This window comes from Papaver somniferum, chromosome 9 (genome assembly GCF_003573695.1).
Source record: "Papaver somniferum cultivar HN1 chromosome 9, ASM357369v1, whole genome shotgun sequence".
Taxonomy (NCBI): Eukaryota; Viridiplantae; Streptophyta; class Magnoliopsida; order Ranunculales; family Papaveraceae; genus Papaver; species Papaver somniferum.
The window spans coordinates 167,477,613-167,501,037 of NC_039366.1; the positions used below are offsets into that span (position 1 = coordinate 167,477,613).

Below are 23,425 nucleotides of genomic sequence, written 5' to 3' on the forward strand. Positions count from 1 at the left end.
AATACAGAATATGGGATAAAATGTAGAATTACTGCGCAAAAGATGAGTTAAATGCCAACAAAAAGGGATAAAATTATACAATATTTGGCACTCATCATATACTGCCTAGCAACAACATATAAATCTTTTTGCTACTGAATAAATCACCAGAGATAAAATAGCTACAGAATACGTAAAATACCTTAGCCCAGTCATCAAATAAACTTTTTTCGCACACAAGATTGTTGTTGATATAATCAAATTCAAACCCACTGCCAATAGTTACCATTTCATTGATGGCCATCGCATGTTTCTTCAAAGTCTTGATTCTAGAATCGATGTTGGTAGTAGTTAACCCACAAGTTGGTAGTTTCTCAATTAGTTTCTGCTCAATAACTTTCAAGTAGCCCGATTTAAATCCGGTATCACTTTTCCACTTGCCATCGAGCGTAAGTTCCGTCAATATATCAACCAATATGTTATCTTCAGCTTCTATCCAACTCTGATGAGGTGCCATTACTTTCCTGTTTACAAGCATTCACACAAAATAAGTTAAACACTCCTGTAACATACAACACTCCTGTAACATACATTCAAACGAACACCTTCCTGACTTGTCACAGCATGCTACTAGACAACCCCATCATATAAGGGAAAGACAATCCTTATAAGAAAGTTCAGTAGATAACAGAGACACCCAAGATTCCTAAGAGGGAGTTCTCCAGTAGATAACAGAAAAAATTGCATCAGAAACTTTTATAAAGTAGCATCAGAAACACTGATGAAAATTGCATCAGAAACTTTTATAAATTGCATCAGAAACTTTTATAAAATTGCATCAGAAACTTTTCAATTGTATAAGCAAGAATTCAAGAAGACTAATACAGGAAAATCAAAGTTTTTTAACTAACTACGCGTCTACTTCTACGTGCAGTCCATCTTTCCCACATTTGATCAGCTAACTCTTTCCTATGAACAGCCCAATAATCTGAGGAATCAACAAATTCTATCATTCGACTTTCTTGAGGAGAAACCAAATTAACTGGTCCATCTTGATAATTATCTTCTGGTAGAAATTCATCAATAGGCATTTCTCTCCTAATAAGGTTATGGATCAAACAACAAGCCATGATAAAACGACAATATATGTTTACTGGATACCATGAAGGACTCCGAAGTATTGCCCATCTCATTTTCAACAATCCAAAAACGCGTTCAATCACATTCCTAGCCCTACAATGTTTCATATTGAATAGTTCTTCAGCTGTCCTTGGTTCTAAACGACCTTGCCCCCATTCCTTTAAATGATAACGTTGACCTCTAAAAGGCGCAAGAAATCCTCCACTATTCGGATAACCGGCATCGACAAGGTAATAGTAACCTAGACAAGTCAGCATGCAAAAAACCATCATTATCTCACTAAAGAACACTAGAAACACCCATTAATCCACAGATTTAAGTTTTAATACACTAATGAACTTACCTTGTGGAACTTCTAAGCCATTCTTTTTGTATATTGCTTCTATAAGAACACAAGAATCGGCAGCTGAACCTTCCCAGCCAGGATACACATATATAACCTCCAAGTTATGGGAGCACACACATAATACATTAGTTGCAATCGAGCTCTTCCTTGTACGATACCTAGGATTGTCTTCGGTTGCCACATGGATACTAATATGTGTTCCATCTAATGCCCCTAGGCAGTTCTAAAGGTAAACAAGGTATTACTGATTCATTAAGGATACGGGGTATATTCTTAAAAGACATGAAACATCAAAGTCTGAGTTCATACCTTGAAGCAATTCCATCTCTCATCAACAGAACTTGTAGCCACTGCAACTGGTTGTTTAAGCAACTCCCCTTGAAGTCTAATAACTCCTTTCAACACCGTGTTCACATATCTGCTAATGGTTTCTCCAGATCGCTTGAACATAAACCCTACAACTCTATTCTTATGGTGATGTGCAATTACATACAAAAATACCGCAACCATTTCTTTAACATCAGAATTCCTATTATCTTCTAGTCCGCTTATGGTGGACAGCTTATGGAAAAGTATTCGAAAAGTACGTCTATCGAGGCGAAGTTGCGATTTACATTTTGTGTCGCTTTTGTAAACTAAATCTTGCATCACCCACAGTCGTACAATAGTCATTTCAAAACGATCATTTGATCTTAACACGCAACTTTGATAACGCAGAACATATGAATAAAAGTAGACGTAAAATAAAGTTACAGCATCCAACGTTGTTCGGATATTATCATTCATCATTTCTAGTTTTCTTTTCTTTGTCAAGAATAGAGGAGCCATACTGGAAGTTGGTCTGAGTTCAACACGCATAAGAAAATAACAGTCAAGCATAATAAACAGAGCATAACTAAAATACTCATAACTAGAATACTAATAACCAAAAGAATACTGACCTAGGTTTGTAACACTCCTGAATCACTTATAATACTGACCCTAACTAACTAAAATACTCATAACTAGAATACTAATTATGTTGTAAGGAATTTTCTATGTAAAACTTGAAAACAAAAATAAATTTATGGCACGGGGTAGACTTTAAATGAACCTAAACAGTTATCCTAAGATATACTCCAGTTAGAGCTAGTAAGGGTTTAATGGAGTTATACCCAAATTCAAAAAGAAACACAAATCAGAAGCCTAACTAATAAACTCAGTTTGAAGAAGATGTTCAACTGTCAGAAGAAGAAGTTTGAGTGTAAGTGCAAGAACTATTATACAAGCCAGATAGGCAAACCACCAGTAATGCTGAGGTGACAAATTTAAACACTAAAAAGGCTACAATGCTATCATGATATCGTCATTACAAAACAAGTACAACTGATGCTGAATTGTAAAGAGTAACAGTTATGGGAAAAGTACCAATGACCAGGAAGGTGACATTTAAGATTTTTTCGGATTACCTTGTCAATTTCGGATTCAGGAAAGGTATAAACGACGATTATGTCTGAGAATCTGACGAATGAGCTGGAATATCTCCTTAGTATTTATAATGTTATATCTCCTTTTGATGTTGTTTCGTAATAACTGTCATCACAAGCAAAAGAAATTCATCGATAAAGAAACCCATTTGATGTTATAGCCTCAATAATGCATAAAGAGAGATGGAGATATAGATGTATAGACACACACTTCAACACATAAAGAGAGATGGAAATAAAGCAATGTTTGTAATTCACAAGTTCTAGAGTTGGAAAACTCAATTGGAAGATACTGGAAAAGTATTTTACTGTTTACAGAGGAGAAGTGATAAATGCTTTTACATCTTTCAATCAACATCAACTCATTATTCAAAGGCCAAGGAGTGTGTTGCATTATTCTATTGTTTATTGGCAACTTAGCGTAAGTTGTAAATATCATAACACATGAAGCTGGTGAAAATATAGAATCTAATAGTCTTAAATGCATAACTTAAACAGAATTCGAAACCATCCAACTTCTAAACTATGTAAATGAGACTGATTGAGTTATCATGACGATGGACTTTTTTATATAGACGGTCTGCATCAAAGACAGTTTCCGCAGTTACAGCCACAAAATTCATTTTAACAGCCATGTTCTTCCTCATGAAGGGACAGTCCTCATAACAGTGCATAGGTGGTCTCTTTCAGTTTTATACGAAAGAAAAACAGTTGTAACAAGCCGATTAGATTGCTTTCCTTTCTATTATCGATCACCTAAAGCCGCAATACCAATTATAACATAGGTCATCACAACAGTCTTTTTCAAACAACGATCTGTATGGTGTGACGATCATCCTCCCAACTAACAAAATTCAGCATGTGAATCACCTAAACAACCAAACTAAAAATAAATTGAGAAAAAAGCAGTGCACAAAGCGATAAAACAACGAAACTAAGCTAAATTCCACTTAATCACTGCAATTTTATCAGTTATTTCGTCAAACCACTAAAGCAAAATACAAAAACAAAAAACAAAATTCGATAAAAAAAAGTTCAATTGAAAAAGCAAAAGCAGATTTCAAAAAGCTAATGAGGTCCACATAACTAAATTAATTTAGTTCAAGAATATAAACATCCAATTAAAAAAGATGAGTAAGAAGAATTTCACCTAAAGATCCAAGTCCAACACCAATGACAAGCAGCGCAATAGTATAAGGCACTCATGAGCTGAAAGAAGAATCCTCATGAGCTGAAAGAAGAATCCTCAGAAGGAAGCTTAGAATCCACACAGAGGAGGATGAATAATCACCATCAATTCAACTCATCTGCACCTCTTGTAATTTAACCTAGAACCTAACTTCTCCAACAACATCTAACTATTCTTCTTGTAACTCAAATCAAACAGGAGAAACCCAATTCATCTTCAATTTACCATAACCCTAATTCTCAAATCACCTCATATTCATTGTTCATCATCTGTAAATTCTAAAGCGGGAACCCTAATTCCAAAATGGGGAAGAACAGGGGTAAACCCTAATCTATGAATTCAAAATTAAAATCCATACAATATCTAAACTTCAATTAACAACAAACCTACTGTATAATCTATTAAATCAAACAATTTCATACAGAAAGTTCAAAAAACCCATCTCAATCATGGTCGATTTATCATCTCAATCAAAAAGTTAAAAAACCCATCTCAATTCAAAGAACAAAGAAAACAGAGGTAAAGAAAAGGCTTTAGTTCTACGAACCTAATAGAATCGTTCCTCAATCATGGTCGATTTCCATGATTATTCCTCGATCTCTTCTTCTCCGTCTTCCTCGATCTCTTCTTCGATCTCTTCTTCCTCTGTTCTCTTCTTCTCCGTTTCCTCGATCTCTTCTGTTCTCCTCGTCTTTCCTCACTAGGGTTACTATTTGTTGGAAGGTCAATTTCGACCATTCCTTTCCTCCGTTTTTTTTTTTTTGTAATTGGATTCTTTTCCATAGGTGTGGTGAGGGAATGGAAAAGAGGGATTTGGGGGTAATTGGATTACCCAGAAATCTAATTCTAAGAATATATGAAGTGTTTGGTTGGAGGTAATTGGGCCCAATTCCCTGGAATCTAATTCCTGGGCTTCCAAAAACTTGAACCAAACGCACTATAGGTGCAATGGAGTCATTATGCGCAAAAGAAGGAGAAAATGTCAATTTGGAGCGTGAAAGCAAAAAGCTCAATTCACTGGCGAGTGATATTTGGAGCAGGCTAGGTTGCGCAAGGAGTAGGCGAATAATGAGCTGTCAGTTTTGCATAACTGACAGAACAAGAAGAGTACTGGATGACCCATATTGATATACTGGGTGCCTATAAACATTTTGGCTATTACCAACACCTGGAATTGAGAGAATGATTTCTCAATCATTCATTCCCTAACTCAGAGAGAAAAGAAATGACGGCTACATTAGAATTCAGATGGAAATGGAGATCGAGAGATTAATGAGGTTCACTGTGAAATGAGCTCTATTGATTCGTATTAGGGTAAAATCAAATGGGTCTTTGAACTGAATCTCAGAAACAAGGAAGGAATTAGGTTGTAATTTGAAATTGAGAACTGCAGTTAGGGTTTTGATTTGTTTCTGAAATTGAAGAACGAGCAGCAGCAGTTGAGTCTGGATCGAGGACATGGCAAAGAATGGCTGAAGTTTCAATCTGTGTATAGAAGACAATGAGATCGAGAAGAGCTGATGGATTCTGTTGAAGACGATGAAAGGGGAAGATCCAGTTGAGCAATTAGGGGGTTAGTGTGAATCGATGCTGCTGAGTACAGAGAAGATGAAGAAGCTGATGTTGTTCAATGATGGTACTGACTTGAGATTGAAGGGGGTTTGCTTTGATTTTGAAAGCAACAGGAAGAATTCAAGAGTTTGATGTTTCTGAGATGAAGTGATAGCTGGTGCAACAACTGGTGGATGTTTACAAAGGGTTTTGTAGTGAAGATTACAGGGAAAGCTGAGAGGGACAAGGCAGTGGAGAATTGAAGTGGTGTATCTGTGACAACAGTGGAGTTTCTTGAGCTGAACTAGCATATGAAGGTTTGTTGCTGATTGAATGGTTGATTTCTGGTTGTGGTAATGAACTCAGGGAAGCAGTGGCGTTGTATGTTTGACTCGAATGGAGATGAAATTGCAGGTTTAGTAGATGGGCCAACAGGCATGGGTGTACAAGGAAAGATTGAAGTTGCAGTTCAAGTTGTTAGTGGTTCAGGTGGTATTTTAGATGGGCACTGCTGATTGCTAAGTGGTGTACTGGGATGTATGGCTGGTACAGGGTAGTGCAGCTGTCACTGAGCAGGATGGAGTTGCAGGTGGTGGATGTAGCTCAAGCTGCAGGACAGATTAGTCTGCAAGAATTGGTTGGTGCAGTAATGGGTAGGTGTTGCAGCTACAGATGATAAGGAGTAGGTAGTGATGGTTGTGCTGGTGCTGCCATGGCTCTGGTGGTATGAATGGGACTATAATGGGTAGTTTATGGCTCAGTGGAGACGGTATTGCAATCGCAAGTAAATGGACATTGCAGGTGCATTGTTTTGTTGCAGAGTAAAAGCATGAGCTGAAACGGTTTGAACTATGTATGAGTGATGTGATTGAGTTGCAGGGTCAGATGGTTGAGCAGTGATATGAAAGAATACAATATGACAGGAAGAGCAGGTGTTGGTTTCGAGAAGATACAACTGAGAAATTGGACCTGTGCAGCTGAGATCAGTCTTGGATTGAGAGTGCAAGCAGCTGAATGAACTGAAGTTGGATAGAAAAAGGTCGTTGTTGGTTGGATGTAATGAACTGTGCAAGGTCAATTGAACTGAAAGTGATGTTTCGAGGCAGTGGGTTAGTTTATGCAGGAAATGGAGTTTCAGATGCAGTTCCAGTGGTCTGTGGTTTGAGAAATTGCTGTCAAGAAGGAGCTGTTGCAGTTGAGACATTGCAGGTCATGGGTTCTGCCAGAGATACAGGGTGATGGTGTGAGCCTCAAATGGATTTTCCAGGGAGTTACCGGTTCGATGATGGTGATCAAGATGTTCATGAGTTCGAGAGAGGAATTCGAGTCAAGGAGAAGAACAAGAAGCTGTTGTCGTTAGTTACAGAGAATATGAAGCTCAGGTGGAGTTGTGAGACTTCAGGTGCTGGTGCTACTGAGAGCTTGTGTTGAATTGCAGAAGAAGATAGAGATGGGTTGAAGTGCAGCTGCGGTATTGAGAGTTTGATGCAGTCTATGGTCATAAAGTGCAGCTCGTAGTTGTGTTGGAGTTGCAGCTGCAGTTGGAGAACAAAGATTGCAAGCTGAAGTGGTGTGTTATATGGGTTTACTGGGATTTTTTTGAGCTACAGATGGTGCACGAAATGCTTGATTAAATTGTGCATGAATGGATGATCGTAAAAGACCAGGAAATGGCCTGAGATATGGATGGAAATACCCCAAAATCGGCTTGAACTCGGCCAGAATCGGAGTACGGCGAGTTGACTCACTGATCCATGTAGCTGACTCAGTTGGACCTAGACTTGTTTGCTGGGCCTGGATAATGGACTGTCGACTTATTTTCTGGCAAGGGATTAGTTTTGAGAAGGGAGGCCGGAGGTATATAACAGAGACGAGACCTAATTAATTTATCTTCTCTTCTACTTTTAGCCTAGGGTTTTCTACTTTTAGCCTAGGGTTTAGAAAGATAGAAACTATTATTTTTCTTCTTGTGATGAACTCTTATGCCATGAGTATTTAGATTTTATTATTGGTTAAGGAATAAGTTGGATTTCCAAATATGGGTTTTCATTCAATAAATTAGTTTTGTCTCACAATTATCGATTATGATTCGCTAGAAATATCGCCATGTATGATTGATTGTTAGTTTTGTCAAGTTGCAAATTGGTAGAACTCGTAATCATATCTATTGCTAGTTTAGGGTTTATTATACGTAAACGTGATACACCTTGAATACACGTAGCATAATTGTGATTATTGCTTGTAGTGATACATCCTAGTAGTCACATGTGGATCATAACCTTTGTTAAAACGGATTAGTGCTTTTACACGTTCGTTTGCATTGATTAGTCTTATTTCATAGAACTTAGTGCTCTTAGGGAGTTAAACTTAATTGTGCTTTTACACTTTAGGTTGCTTTCTAGGAAGAATTCACTTTCGCATCTTTTAATGTGTTTGTTGATGACAAGAGGAAATTAGCCGGATATTCTTGCGATCAAGGTATCCTAGGACTTTTGATAAAAGTTGAGATTAATTATCAATTCTAGTTATTGTTACAAATTCATGTTTGTGAATGAAAACTAATCCTTGACCAATATCTTCATCTTATTGATTTGCTTGTTTATTTCATTATTTGCTTTTAGTTTATTTTCCTTTACATAAAAATCAGAAATCCCCCCTTGTTTATTTAAGAAACCGAAACAACTTGACAACCTAGATCCTCTTTGTGGGAACGATCATTTCTTATCCTTGCTATATTTTATATTTTGAGTAGTGAGAAAGTAATTTATTTTTGACGCATACGACATCGATCAATTACTATCTATCTTGATCGTTGGAGCAAGGCTCTACAAACAATTAAGATCAGGATACTTTAGTTATTAAGATAAAAGATAACTAATCTCGGCTTCACGAATCCCAGTGAAGTCTTTATATCCGCTAAACCCTAAAAGGGTTTCTGGAGAGGACGACTCTAGATACAACTAGGACACACAAAAAGTAGTGTCGGGATCCAAAGATCCTAGTTGCCAAGAGTTCCCCTTATATAGACTTCAAAACCTAGCTAGGTTGCTTTAGGTTTAAGCTAATATAGCTTTGGAACCAAGCAAACAATATCCACCGTTAGATGAAAGGTTTGAATCTTATTAACATATACAAGATATACACTCTGGTTAGGTAAACCGTAACCGAACCGTGTATAAAAACTATGTTCAACATGGTTAGTCGAAACTAGCCGGTTTGAACTTAAAAGCTTAACACTCATTTTCATGTTCATTAAGACATTAATCTTGAGTCACAATTATGTGTTCAAATGAGTCTAGTGTTAATTAGAGAATTGATCAAATGCAAATTACTTCATAGAAATAATTTAATTGCAATTTAATCAAAATCGACATATTTACTTGAACCGTTCGTGAGTCGGCTGAGTCACAGTACGCGGACCGATTTGCAAACTCATATGAAATTACCGAGTTCCGGAATCTACAGTACTTTTCAGTTCACATACCGATTTGAAAACTTCTGCAATTACCGAGTTCCAGTCTCTACATAACTTTTCAGTTCACGTACCGGTTTGCAAACTTTGAACCAACTCAAAGTTCCGGAGTGTACAAAACTTTTTAGTTCATGTACCGGATTGCAAAGTCAAGACCTTTACCGGTTACGGAGTTCACAGAACGTTTCAGTTGCGTACCGGTTTGGGTACTAAACTGGTTATAGAACGTAGAATTGTATTGGCTCGCATACCAGTTTGATACTTTAACCGGTTCCTGATGTATTTTCAAATGGTTGTAGAGATAGTGGTAAAAAGGTTCTTTTCAGACTTGTGAAGGTAACAAAATTTCTAGATTTAAATAAAATTTAGGGAAATAGCAAACTGACGTAAAATTTTATGGAGAAATAGGGGTTAAGATTCCACCATTCAACAATACTTATGTGATCTAATATTTTTTTTTTACTATGCAATTTAAATAATTGGGTTGATTCTAAATATTGCCAAAAGAAGATTTTCCAAAAAAAATCAAATGTTAATCACAAGTATAATGCATCAAGAGTCTAAAACTAAGCATGCATTATCAAGGGAAAACACAATTGATTAATAAAAACCATTTAAATCATTTTTACCAATGCAATTAATCATATAAAAATATTGCATAAATTAATAAAATAGAGATTACCACATAATTATTGTGAGAATGGCTTCCTCTGTCACCCCTGGGATTGGGTTTAGCTCCTCATCCCAAAAACACACTCACAAGATGTATTCATGGCTAAAATAGGTGTTTTTATTGATGTATATAAGATGAAACAGGAATTAGCAACGCTGTATAAGTGTTACAGCGTCACTGTTACAAAGGGGTAAGTGTTTTTGAGACTGCTGTAAACGATAAGCCCTTACTGCTGTATAAGAACGATACTTGTTCTGCTTTTAAGACTGTCAAAGAACGACGGACTCTGCGAGTCTGTTCTTCGTCTTCTTCTTCCTCCTCGAGCAGCAGCAGCAGCAACAACAATACCTCCTGTAACTTCTTCTTCTCGTCTCTAAACTCCTCCTAACTCTCTCCTAAAACTTTCTAACCATTCTTATGACTCGACCCAACCTTTTTATAACTCAACAGGGTCATCAAATCCCGATGAAATCTCCTCTTTTTCTTCTCTGAGGTTGAAACGATAATCAGTTCTGTTTTCTTTTTTTCACGTGTTGTTAGCTATATAATAGCTACCAAACTCTTCCCTAGACTTGAATAGGACCATGTACATGTTAATCCAGCGTCAAAGTCCTCCAGAATTCTCTCAAAAATCTTCTAAACTCGAAACAGAACACGTCTCTCTGTTGGGACTTTGAAACCCTCTCTCGGCCATTCCATCCCAATTGGATGGGTCCAATCGATTGTACTGGGCTTGTTATTGTCTGGGAAGTTCATCCCAATCAATTTGCAGCATTGAATCTCCCTGAACAGCTCAAACAATTTGCTTCCAAAATCAACAGCGTGAAACCAAGTTTTCCCGCCTTTTTTTCAGATTTGAATTATGAAGATGACCTCCCCCTTATCCAGTTCGAGAGTCCCTTTAGTACATGCCCTGAAATGGGTGCCCCTTATCCATAGTGAGAGTCCGAATAACACTTTCCCCTTGGGTGCAAATAGTAATTTTTCTGGGATATTTTCAACACTTTTTCAGGGTTCCTCCGGGGTATTTCTGGGGTGCTTCCAACATACTTCTGGGGTGCTTCTGGTACGTTATCTACGGAGGTTCAAATGCCACATTTTGAGCCAATTTCGCCGCAAAAGCTTATTTCTCCAAAAACACCTACAAAGACATAAAATAACCAAATAAGTACAAAATCGAGCACTAACAATATAAACAATTGGGACAAATTAGACACATAAATGCGTCTATCAGTTCCCTTACCACAGTTCCAAAATGGTTTGTATGCGAATATACATACCTATCCCGATCACGAAGCAATTAGATTTTCCATGATATACATACGAATATGCAAATCACACAAATCTGAAAGTCGATATATAACTACTCTGTTACGTGTACAAGTACATGTAATACGGCTTCAGACATATAACAGTTTTCTCAGTTTGTAAGACTGATACTACTGTCTTGTATTCTGAATATATTAGTTATATATTTCTCTAAATCAATTCGAAACATTCCTAAATATCATCAATGACACGTACCACTGTTCCAGGCTATTTTTGAATGATAAACTTGAATCATGATTTGGTTCCGAACAATAAATTGTTCTCCATCGAAATTCGATCAAGTATGAAGAAATGTTCATTAAGCTTATTCATCATATTTCGAGGAATTCCTAAAATTAAATAATTAGTTCTCGGCTCGAAATTCTTGTCTATGCATGCTAGTATAGTTAGTTATGCGACAACCGTCTCAAGGATAGAAAGGTGAATATAACTTGAGAAATAGGTGGTTCAGTCTTCACTTACATTTTTGTTAATGAAGTTCTCCAAAATCTTCGGTTCATCTTCGTCTTCAAACGGTAGAACCCAAATGATGACTGGCTCGTTTCTCAACTACCTTTATCCTAGACCGAGACTTAACTAATTGTAGACTATAAATCAAGATATATTTTTGACAACTAAATTTGACAACAAGCTTGATATAGCAACACTTGTGAGTTCGACCGAGCAATGCTCTAACACTCTGGTTTCTTCAACTCATTGAATTCTTCGTTACTTCAAGTTGCAATGATTCTGAACGTATTCAACTCAACATCTTTGTTGTTGAAGATCCGTAGCGATAACAACTTTGAAAACAAATATTCCCAATCGTCGTTATACAAAAACATAGTATTATTATCTTCTCCAAAGTTCAATTGTATCATAACTTCGAAGTAATACTACGGTGATAAGTTTATCCCCCTTAATCAATACTTACATCTTTTGAATAATAGGTGAAACCTAAATACCATATGTATGTAGTGCGAAACTACTAATGAATTCTCTTACTTTTTGCCAATATAAATTGGCAGAGGTACGAAAATCATGGGATCGTAATGAATACAACCAAAACATAGTTCAAGACTTAAAGGAATTACATATCAAATTTTATTTATATGATATCTCATAGTATGGAATACTTAGCGCTCATCTAGGATATTTAAGATACAAGTATCTCCTTTAAATTCCAAAGCCATACGCCCCACAAACATATGGCAATTAAGCACAAGTTCATTTAAGAACTCTCCCTCATTTGATGTCATTCCCAATAGAACAACATGAGTGACCTTACTTTAATGAAAAAAAGGATTTTGTCGTACATTAACAAATCACATGGATTTGTATCCTGAACATCGATATAAATTAATCTCAAGGCCAGTTACGAACAAGGGGATAATTTTAATCGGTATGACCCAACATAAGAAAATCTTACGGAGTGTATAGTGCAGTAATAACACAAAAGTGTGATCACAAGTAGATCGATACTGCGAAAAAATCTCACAAAGTTTATTTTATTTTCATTTTATAAAACATAATAAATTTAACTTCTGAGCGTATATGGGATATCAGTTCAATTTACAAAAAGTGAAGGACATATGTATCTCATAAGACTTTGCAATATATTAAACCAATAATGATTACATATTACAAGTTCATCTTCCAAAAACTCTAGAATTTAAATAAATAAATATAAAAACATGCAAGATGAAAATAGTTGGAAATAACTTGTGCAATCACAATTTATGCTATACCAAAGTTTAGTTATCCTTCTCGAAAGCAAGAATATATTCTCACAAGAAGTTTCCTAAAAAATAAATTAGAAAACAAAGTACACTAGATTTTTCCAGACTCTTCATTGGTATCAAGACCCTTGAATTTGTCATCAACTGTACCCACAAGCTCTTCAGAGAAAATATCCTCATTGAGAAGATCACGAACATGAGATTTCATGAGAACAAGGTTAACAAAAACCTTTTTCAACTCAGACCTTAACATGTCTAGACCTTTTAGTGTTTCAACAAGCTCTAGTTTTGCTTCCTCAAATTGTTTAAGAAAATCATAAACAACATTAGCAGAGATCGAATCTTCACGCTCAACATTTTGATGATCATATGCAAAATAACAATTCACACCAGGAAGATCTTCAGATGATTCACCAACTTCGTCATCAACCAGAGTTCTATTCTTTTCTCTTGTTTCAATACCATCGTAATTAAGAGATTTCTCCGTGCTTTCGAAGATTCGTGACACATAAGACATGCTTGGTTGGAGAACTCCTTGGATGAGAATTTCCCATCTCATGTTAATGTATATGAACAAGTTTGTAAAAAGGTATTTTCTAAGTTGACGGTCGGTTCGTGACCTAACTTGAAGTTGGGGTTTTCGTGCGTTCGTAAAAGAAAAGTACGAGTACCTTCTCTTGGTACGCAAACCAACGTCCCTAAAGAGTTTTAAACACAGATTTTTGAGGATAGTAAACAGCTTTTAGAGAGCACATAGACAATTTTCAACACTGTAAATTCTCTACCTTTTTCTATGATGTATATTCCCCTTTTGAACAAATATACATTCTTAACTCAATAAACAAAAGTTTAGAACACAAGAGTATTAGTATTCATGAAAAAAGGTTTTATTATTAAATGCTTGAAAATTCTGAAGCATGGCTGAACAAAGAATTCTAACACTCTTTTGATTGAAATCATAGAGAATATGTAAAGGTTACAATATGAGTAATATACAGTAAAACTTTCTTAAAATAATAATCTCTCTAAAATAATAAAATTCTTTAGTCCCAATTAGGCTTGCACAGGTTAAATTTCTTCTCGTTAAAATAATAATCTCTCTAAAATAATAATTTTTTCGGTCCCAAAACTATTATTTTAAAGAAGTTTTACTGTAATTTAGTTTTAAAACTTAGATTACTGAACCATAAGTAGTTAACATAATAAGGGTAATACAATATTTTTCCAAGGAACTATAAGTAGTTAACACCCTTTACTGAACTATAAGTAGTTAACGTATTTCTAATGTACCCTTTGAGAGGGTCTAAAGGGGCAATCTTCGCTCACCCTTTTTTTCTTTTTCTTTCTTGACCTTATTTCTCTTTTTTCATTCTTGGGTAACCGATTCTCAAATCGGTTTCTTTTTTTTCGGTTGTTTTTACTGGGTTGAGGTACTACTCTTATTTAATGAAATTTCTTTTGACCGATCAAATAAAAAAAAAAGAAACAACATTATCTTTAGGGTCGGATATCCAACGGATGAGTGATGTTTTGCACGCAACTCGTAAAAATGAGCGATTTCAAAAATTCACCACCATTCAATCCGCTGTAAAACGGATAAGATCAACCCGCCAAAATATGGATTGGTTTGGATAAAATGCACGGATTTGGATGTTTTTGCTCACCCCTACCCCAAACTAGCCAGGAATCCCAACCCAACGAGAGAACCAACATGGGGATTCAAAACTACTGATTACCCTTGACTGACGCACAGTCGACGTGTATCGCATGCGAAATCCCGTACAGAAAAGATAAAGACAAAATTAAAAACAGTTAATAAAAGCACCTCACCACCCGCTAATCACGAGGAATAAAGATATCAGAAAAAATCTAACCATCCATTCACTATACAGTAGGACCCACTGTATCTGGTAACGTAACATACTTGGTTTACGTGCTTTGTCAGTCAGACTACGATATCAAACATATATATCTGCAATGATGATGGCGGTCGAATAAAAATACGAAACCGATTAAGGCGCGGAAACAACGAGAATCATATTTAAACCCCAAAGAAGAGTTGTTGTTGTTTTTGCTTTATATAAAAGTTACGCGTCCTTTTTTTTAGCTCGAGTTTTTGTCGGACCAATTCCTCCTTCCGGTCCACTGAAATCTTTTCTAGGTTATCTCTCTTTTCTCTCTCTACTCATTCTAATGAAACAAACTTTGACCTAATATCCTCTTTTTCACTTTTGGGGTTCAATTTCCCCCTTTTCAGATTATTTATCTTATATTACAGATTCAATTGGATACCCTGCTACGATTTTACAGATTGGTCAATTTAGTTGTGCTATTTTCTAACCAGCTGTATCATCAATCAGATAAGTTATTCCCTAGTTATTAGGGTTTCTTTGATTTTGTTGATTCAAGTTATCAAGTATCGATAGGGAGGATGAAGTTTGGAGATACGTTTAATGAATATTTACGTGGTGAACAAGAGTGTTTTCTAGAGAAATGCAGTCATGTTGAATATAAACAGCTCAAAAAAGTTTTAAAGAGCTGTCGAAAATGCAGAGCTACTAGTGCTTCTACATGTGTTGAAGAGGATGATCATAATAATACTAATAATGATGGTGGTGCATCTTCGGAGCTCTGCATGTACGAATCTTGTTCATGTATGTTTCTATTTCCCTGTTTCAAATTTGAAATTTTATTTATCATTTATTCAATCAAATTAGTATTTAGATCTATCTGTTTAGTTTTGTTTTGGGTTATTGCACATCAACCTAACATTGATTGATTCTAGATATCTATTTCTTTTAATGGAATTTTAGATTTCAAGGAAATTGCTAGTATTGCTGTGTATTTTGCGTGTTGTCGGACTAATGGGTCAATTAACTTAAAAGAAACTGAATTGAGATACCCACAGTGGGGTTAATTTGTTATTCTAGCTTTTGTCTCGATAGATGGTTTGTTGTCTTTTGATTTATCAGGATCTGCAGATGAACTGATTTCCTGGGAAACAAAGTCGTTAGGCACACAGATATTCAGACCAACCACTCGAAGAGCACTCGTTGAATAACTGGTGGGAGGTTCGCCAAGCCATAGCGAGAGAAACTCTATTTAAAATATGTTTTGATTATTGTCGTTGATATTATTCTCTTCCATATTTCGTTCCGATCAATATAATTTTATATTTACTACTAGTGATGAATAGGCGGAAACGATAACGTCAATGCTGAATATTTATGTTTTCTTCTTTATGTAGTGTGTGACCAGAAATTTTTCTCTGAGTTGATGAAAGAAGCATCAGAGATAGCTGGTTGTTTCAGCTCAAGAGTGAGACGCCTCCTCAATCTTCATGTTTCCACTGGAATGCAGAGATATGTGTTGCGTATTCGTCATTGTTTTACTAATGATCAACAAATAATGATTCAACAAGGTCGAATGTTGATTGATTATGTTACTATGAATGCAATTGCGATACGGAAAATTCTTAAGAAATATGACAAGGTAAACCATCTCTTCTTCTTATGTGAAGATATTTAAAATCAGGGACGGTAGCAGGGGGTGGCTTACCCAGGCTGTAGCCCCCCCTAAATCTTGTAAAAACTTAGTTTTGCTATCTTAATTGTTAAGAAAAAAATCAAATAGCCCAGGTGACAATATTTGTGTAGCCCATTAATTGCTGAAAAAAAGCCAATCCCTAGGATATCCATCTAATGGCATAGCGATCTTTCCGTATAAACAAGTATATATATTGTTTACATTTGATGCATTAGAGTAAAGTGAGGACATGTTTCAGCCAGACACATGATTTGATGAGCCTTGAACTTCAGATGCAACCACGTCTTTTGCGTTTTTTTTTTTTTTTTTGAGGTCAAATTACAATATTTGTTCCCATGATCCTTATATAAACGGGTGGTGTTGGTGCATGTTGTCAGTCGTGGTCTCCCGGTGTCTAACCATATAAAGCCAGTATCTATATAAGCATTTATCCTAGAACTACCGGTCCTAGAAGCAGAAATAAATAGGCCCGTGCCTCAATTGAATGAAAGAGTTAGCACTTGGCAATGGAGTTGCATTTCTAAGAAAAAACAATATAAAAGCGTAGTGTTTTAACCATTCCAGAAGAGTAATACTACATCGTAGGACTAATTCATATCGCGCTTGTTGTTTTCACATTTGATTCGGTGCGTTGTGATTCAAGAAAAAAGCATCATGTTGCGCGCTTGCTTCCTTCATGTATTTATCTTTGATTTCCATGATATTGACAGTTCGCGAAAAAAAATTTAGCCCACCCCAGTTTTAATTCCTGGTTCCGTCGCTGTTTAAAATGCTTTTTCTGTGCAACCCGGTTTATTGAGGTTCTACTGGATTTGGCAGGTGCACTCCTCTGTAAATGGCAGAAACTTCAAATCCAAGTTGAGGGCCGAGCACATTGAGCTCCTTCAATCTCCTTGGCTAATAGAGTTGGGTGCCTTCTATATAAATTTCAACGGTTCTAATGGAGTTTCAGGAGAGTTTGTCGATCAATTCTCTTGTGATCTCGAGTCGGATCAGCCTTTAATGACATTGATCGTTTCGGATTCTGTGAAGCTGGAGTATAGCCTGACTTGTGCTGTTTGCTTGGTAACGTTTTGCTTTTTTTTCTTCATGTTGGAGATAAATTTCTAATCGGATACCTGATTTTCGGTTTTTTGTTTGCAGGAGATTGCTTTTAATCCTTATGCTTTGAGCTGCGGCCATATTTTCTGCAAATCGTGTGCTTGTTCTGCAGCTTCTGTGATGATATTCCAAGGCCTTAAGGCTGCTGAACCAAAATGCAAGTGCCCTGTTTGTAGAGAGGTACTAATTTATATGTATAAAAAAATCGCCTGATCTTCAATTTGTGTGTGTTTCTACGGTCACCTTCCCGCAGTTATGATCTTGCTCTCCCGTATGTCATGCTCTGCTCTCCAGGTGGAATAAGCACCCTGTAGTGCAGGGTTCATGGTTTTCTGATTTTGTTGCTTGCTAGGAAAGCTTCGTTTTGTCATCTATCAGCTGAACTGCTACCAAGCGTTAACGGCCCAGCTGAAAATTTGGACTTATTTCAAAATTGAAAATAAGAAAAACTAGGATATTGTCAGCTAATCAATTTACTTGTTCTTTCTTTGCAGGTTGGAGTATATGCTAATCCAATTCACATGATTGAGCTAGATCTGCTCTTGAAGAACAGGTAAGAACATGAAAGTTCTTCCTTCCTTTGTTTGAGTAGCTTTAATCTTTACTAAAACACTTCAATGTTACAGGCGTAAGGATTATTGGAAAGAGCGGATGCTTGAGGAGCGGTCCGAGATGGTCAAACAATCTAAAGAATACTGGGATTCACAGACCAAATATGTCATTGGATACTGACAGCTTATAGCTCTTCTCTTGTTCAGGGGAAGGAAAAAAATGAAAGAAAAAAAAAAAGAAAAAAAAAAAGAAGAAGAGAAATTTGCTCTTTATCTAGTTCTAGAACATGTTGAAGATTTTTTTAGGAATAATTGCAGTGTGGGATTCTAGGCATGTATTCATTGGTGGGTGAAGAATTGGGGACTGAACTTCCTTTATATGAACTGTACATACTTTCTTGTTAGAAAGTCTCTGTTGCATGACGTTTTCTGAAGTTGAGATTTATGGTGTTTTGTTCTTTACTTTTTATTGTTTAGTAAATGCCATCTCTTGTAGGAAATGTTGGGTTTTTATTTCGGGAGTTTCTTGGTAGTGGTACTGGCTAAGTCACCTTTTCAGTTTGTTTATTTTTTCCAACACCATCCATGTTTAGTTTGTATTGTGAAACTACGGTTATTAAAGCAAGCACCATGGAGAGGTTTTCTCTTGGCTATGATTGGATTATACCAAGAGCAACCATTATGGGTTCTTTCTTGCCTAGAATGTGGAGTTAAGCTAAGCCTTGGCTAGTGGGTGTTGCACTGGGTGTAGGAAACTACTTACTTTCATGTGCCTGAAACTCATTTCCGTAAAGTAATTCGTCGAATAATAATAGAAAGTCCGTTAAACGGAAACCTAGTTTCTGTCACTCGTTAATTTTTGTTGGCCTTCTTTTTACACCTTTCTCACACAGGTTTAGTTTTTCCACCTTTCCCGATTTTGATGTTCTATTATTCTTATTTTCTTGGCCATCCCAACAACTATTTGTTTGAAAAAGATATCTGTGTTTACCAAATCCTTCTCAACCAAATGGGGAAGGGACCCTGTCTTCAAAAACTTCGGGTGCGCCAGAAGTTCTGAGATTCAATCCTACACAAATTTACATCGGACCTGAAAATAGATCCATCCCTGGAAATGGTGATCACAATCGAGCCAAGAAGTATATGAAGGGAAAGACGGGCTAAGTAGTAGATTTTTTCTTTATATATTAGAAAACTTTTATTTTGAAATAAAATTTGCCCCAATCAGTCGAGTATCCTTGATTTTATTCTCCCTCTATTATTTATGTTCTATTAATTTGAATTCAATTTTTTTTTAATTTTAATAACTGAAGCATTTTATTTAAACATGAGAAAACTCAACATGCCTCTTTAGAAAAGTGCCGATACAAACTGAAGAAGTGCTAAATTCTTCAACTGTCTGTTTATCACCTCTTACTTTCAGGAGAAGGCATCAACTAAATGGTTGCCATCCCTTTTGACATGAGTAATAGTCCAATAATCAAAAAACCATAAAATGGTATTTATGTCTCTATTTTTCCTTCTTTCCCGGATAACAAACAAATCTTTCATTGTGATTGATTCCATAACAGTTTGTGCATCTGTCACGATGTGTATCTTCTGAATCTCCTTAGCTTTAACCCAGCTCAATGCTTCCATGATGGCCATGCACTCCCCTGCTTCTGAATCCCTTATTCCAGTTGCATAAGATCCTTTGAAGCCTGAGATTGAACCTGCATTAGTACAAAGGACAATTTCGGTGCCACGATCCTTAGTAATATAATCAAATAAGCATCAAAAAAAGTTTAAATGCATCACTGTCTTCAGTATTATGACTATGAACATCAGGATTTGTTCTAAGATTTTTATCTAGATTGTGCATGTCATAAGGTAGTGAGCTAAACTGTAATAGGTGATAATTAATTCTAGAGACAATATTACTGGGATTCAGAGGTTTATTATGAAAGATGCATTCGCATCTCTCCTTCCATATTATCCAGCAGCCAACCATGAGCACAAATCTCCAGTTATGAGTTTCTTCAGTACTCGTGTTTCTGACATCTACAAACCACGAAATAATCTACTGTATAATGCTTTGGCAGTTGGTGGTTACTTGATCGATATTGATGTTTAAGCCTCCACACATCCTTAGCATAATTGCAATTAAGAATCAAATGGAAAAGGCATTCTTCCTCAAAGTTACAAATACTACAGTGATATTCATCAAAGTGATTGAACTGAGATAGCCTTTCCTCTTGTGGGAACTGCATCCTTGAGGCACTTCCAGATAAAAAGCTTTACTCTATGAGGCAGCTTCATCTTCCAGAGTGCCTTCCACACCACCTTAGGAACTGTACAGACAACCACTTGATGTTGAACCCTCCTGTTTTGGGGTAAAAACTGATTCTGCTGTTTTTGGTTATTTGGGGTGTGTTGATGAGAAACGAGTTCAAACCCTAAACAAATGCACTGCACGGGAATACTTTTAGGTTCAGAAATCAATCTGTAAGACTCTGGCCTAAACCAAGAAATGGTCGTTCCAGATTCAATTCAGTCACAAGGTGAAGGAGAAGGGTTGATCTTAGGGAGGGAAGCGGAGAAGGTGTTTGAGATCGGAGTGTTGAATTATGGAGGTGTGGCTGTTTGTGACTTGTGTATCAGAAAATGGTTTCTGGCTACTTGTGTTGATAACGCTTGTGTTTTTTTTGTTTTTCGAAATAGATTGAAATTCTATTGATACAAGTCATTGAGCGCACCCTGACCTCTTAGGAAATGGAGGAAGTGAAGTAGTGGAGAAGTAGATTTGTGCGGAAGGTAGTGATTATCGTGTTTCCGTTATGAGGGAAAACTGATCACACGTTCTTCCACCACTCTCACTATTGTCAATCGTCCATCTTTCCTGTCACGTTCTCGTAATGGACGCGTTGGACGCCGCACGCTGTAAACCGCCATACCAATACCCTAGTAAGCATCCCCCAGTTTGTGACATGTTTGATGTCTCGAATAAGTGGGTCAAGTCGTGGGACCTGCCGCGGAGAATAACATGGTGCTATTAGGTGAAACAACTAAGTTGTTTATGAGGCCAGTATAAAATATGTGTGTTTTCGATGCATATGAAGCATCGTTGTTTTAGATCTTGATTGAGTAAGTCGCGAATAAGCGTCTTAAAGGAGGCAGCATGATCGAACACTTTTGGGTGATCGTTTGGTGGCTCTAGGGACACGCCATCACTTGGTCGATCACTGCTCGTGGAGGATAGGTGACTGGTGATCATGGCGTCACCTTCCTGTCCATTTAGAACTTGATCTAAACCGTCCGACCAAGCTAGCAAAGTTGGTCGTGCAAGATGATTTTGCGGCAGTTGAATGCTGCCGCTAATTATATTTTTAGGGTTTAAGGCCGCACGACCAATCCCTCTTTGGGCGAACGTTCTGGGATATCGAGCCCTAATTCGAACAGACCGGTCGATCACGTGTGGAGGCGGGTCGACGATTATCAAACTGACATCTTCGGGGTCGCCTGAGATTGAATCTAAGTCGCTTGACTAGGCCGGAAAAGATGGATGGTCACGATCGATTTGCGACAGTAAGGCGTTGCCGCAAACACAATCTTTAGGGTTTTTAAAGCAGCGCGTTTAAGCTACTTTAGGTAAACGATTTGACATGTTCTGGTTTTGACATGGAGAGGTCGATCGACCAAGGAAAGAGTTGGGCCAGCGGTGAACACGTTGGCACTTCTTTAGTTGCTCAAGATGCGATCCAAGCCGTTTAACCAGGCCGGCTAAGTTGGACGGTTATGATCGATCTGCGGCAATTGTTTATCGCCGTGACCCAAATTAGGGTTTTGCTCACAACGTGTTTGCTCGAGTTTGAGCAATCGATCTATCACTCTATAGGCTTGCCGCGGGAAAATCGATCGGGTAAGGTGAGAGTTGGGCCGCCAATGTGCATGCTGGCGTCTCTTTGATCATTCTAGGGAAGATCTCGGTCGTCCAACAAGGCTGGCGAAATTGGAGGGTCATGATGTATTTGAGACCCTTTTTAACGGCCTTAGCTCGTTGGAGCTTCCTTTCAAATAGCGCGAACACCCATTTTAGGGTTAACGTTCGGAGCACTTGTGGATAAGGGGAGTGGGAGTCGATTGACTAGGGTGCTAGTGGGCCCGCTGGTGGTCACCGTGGTGATTGCTTAGTTCTACCAGAAGTAAGCTATGCTTGTTAAATCGCGCGGCCAAATTGTGTGGCCGCGATTATTATTTTTTGAGACTGATATGAAAAGTCCAGATTCTCCTTTAAGGAATAAATATGTGTTCGATCATGCTAACTATAAAGTGCGCCGATACAAGACTCTCTTTGTCAGAGAGTGATGCAACATGAGTGGGTATTTTCATGCAGATCTCAATACTGACATTTCGGGAGATTCATGCTACTCTACTGAGAGTGAACACTTCATCGTCATGTCATGTCAATAATGAAAGTTCGGCTGAGAACATAGCATAAGAAAATATCAGGCAGGTCAATGCATTAGTAGCTAATGCGATAGGTTGAATTTTATAGAATATCTGGGATTGATGCACCATTCTGATAAATTTCATAAATATGTCGAATTACTCAATACATATATAAGTAAAGAGGTTTGAACACTCATCACTTTCAAATGGATTTTGTTCCTTTTGCAGGATCGTAACACTAAATATTGAATTTTACGATTTTGACCATGAACTAAAAACCACCATCAACATTAAGTCCCCTGCTTAGCATGTAACGGTGACATTGTTGCGGGGTAAGCACTAGATGGTGACATACAAATAAATTCACAAGAGGAGTTCGATACACATTACCAGGATAGAGGTTGTCTCGGTTCTTGAGTAGGGCACGTTTCTTTTGTACGTCGGTTACCGTCAGATAGATAAGCATCTACTTGATTGTTATCCCGTATCCGGAGCCTTTATACACGGGAAGTAGAGACTCCTTTTCTTCCCGGGATCTAACTGATTTGCAGAATATAAAGGAGACGCTGAGCCTTTCTCCCATTGCAGAATTATTTCCTTCCTTGTTCCAGGTATCGCTCATTGCTCATTATGCAGTTTGACTTTTGATTGATGGTAACGATTTTTTTTTTATATATATACCAGCTGTCAGTATGATCATAACGTCCCCTTTTTTGCAGTGTATGATGGAAACTGTTGGTGATGATTACTGTTTTACTTCTCTAGAGAAGAGCTTTGAAGTCGACAAACCCAAGGCTAGCGCGTTCGAGGAAGTGATGGCCAAGATAGATCCTCCGTTTCGTGAAGCTGGCCGCGCCATATTGGGTATGTCCCTTCTGCACCTACGTCTCGTCCGGGAGTGTGTTCAGGCTTTCTTGGCTTCAGTCGGCATGAAGG

At 37.3% G+C, this 23,425-nt stretch overlaps 1 protein-coding gene and 1 long non-coding RNA gene across 3 annotated transcripts; one reads left to right on the forward strand and one right to left on the reverse strand.

The window, feature by feature from the left end:
- Window positions 1-1,627: 1,627 nt before the first annotated feature.
- Window positions 1,628-4,723, reverse strand: LOC113308510. 2 transcript variants are annotated; one of them, XR_003339837.1, is made up of 4 exons: window positions 4,668-4,723; window positions 2,914-3,037; window positions 1,775-1,920; window positions 1,628-1,688 (listed from the first exon to the last, which is right to left on the reverse strand). It is a non-coding gene; the product is annotated as an uncharacterized LOC113308510 (long non-coding RNA). The 2 variants fall into 2 exon arrangements; XR_003339836.1 differs by lacking the exons at window positions 1,628-1,688; window positions 1,775-1,920 and adding an exon at window positions 2,188-2,306.
- Window positions 4,724-14,936: 10,213 nt separating this feature from the next.
- Window positions 14,937-18,574, forward strand: LOC113314188 (probable E3 ubiquitin-protein ligase BAH1-like 1). Its single transcript, XM_026562958.1, has 6 exons — window positions 14,937-15,517; window positions 16,111-16,355; window positions 17,229-17,474; window positions 17,553-17,690; window positions 18,005-18,063; window positions 18,137-18,574. The coding sequence occupies exons 1-6, from the start codon at window positions 15,295-15,297 to the stop codon at window positions 18,240-18,242; spliced, it is 1,017 nt and encodes a 338-aa protein (XP_026418743.1). The 5' UTR covers window positions 14,937-15,294; the 3' UTR covers window positions 18,243-18,574.
- The last annotated feature ends 4,851 nt before the right edge of the window (window positions 18,575-23,425 follow it).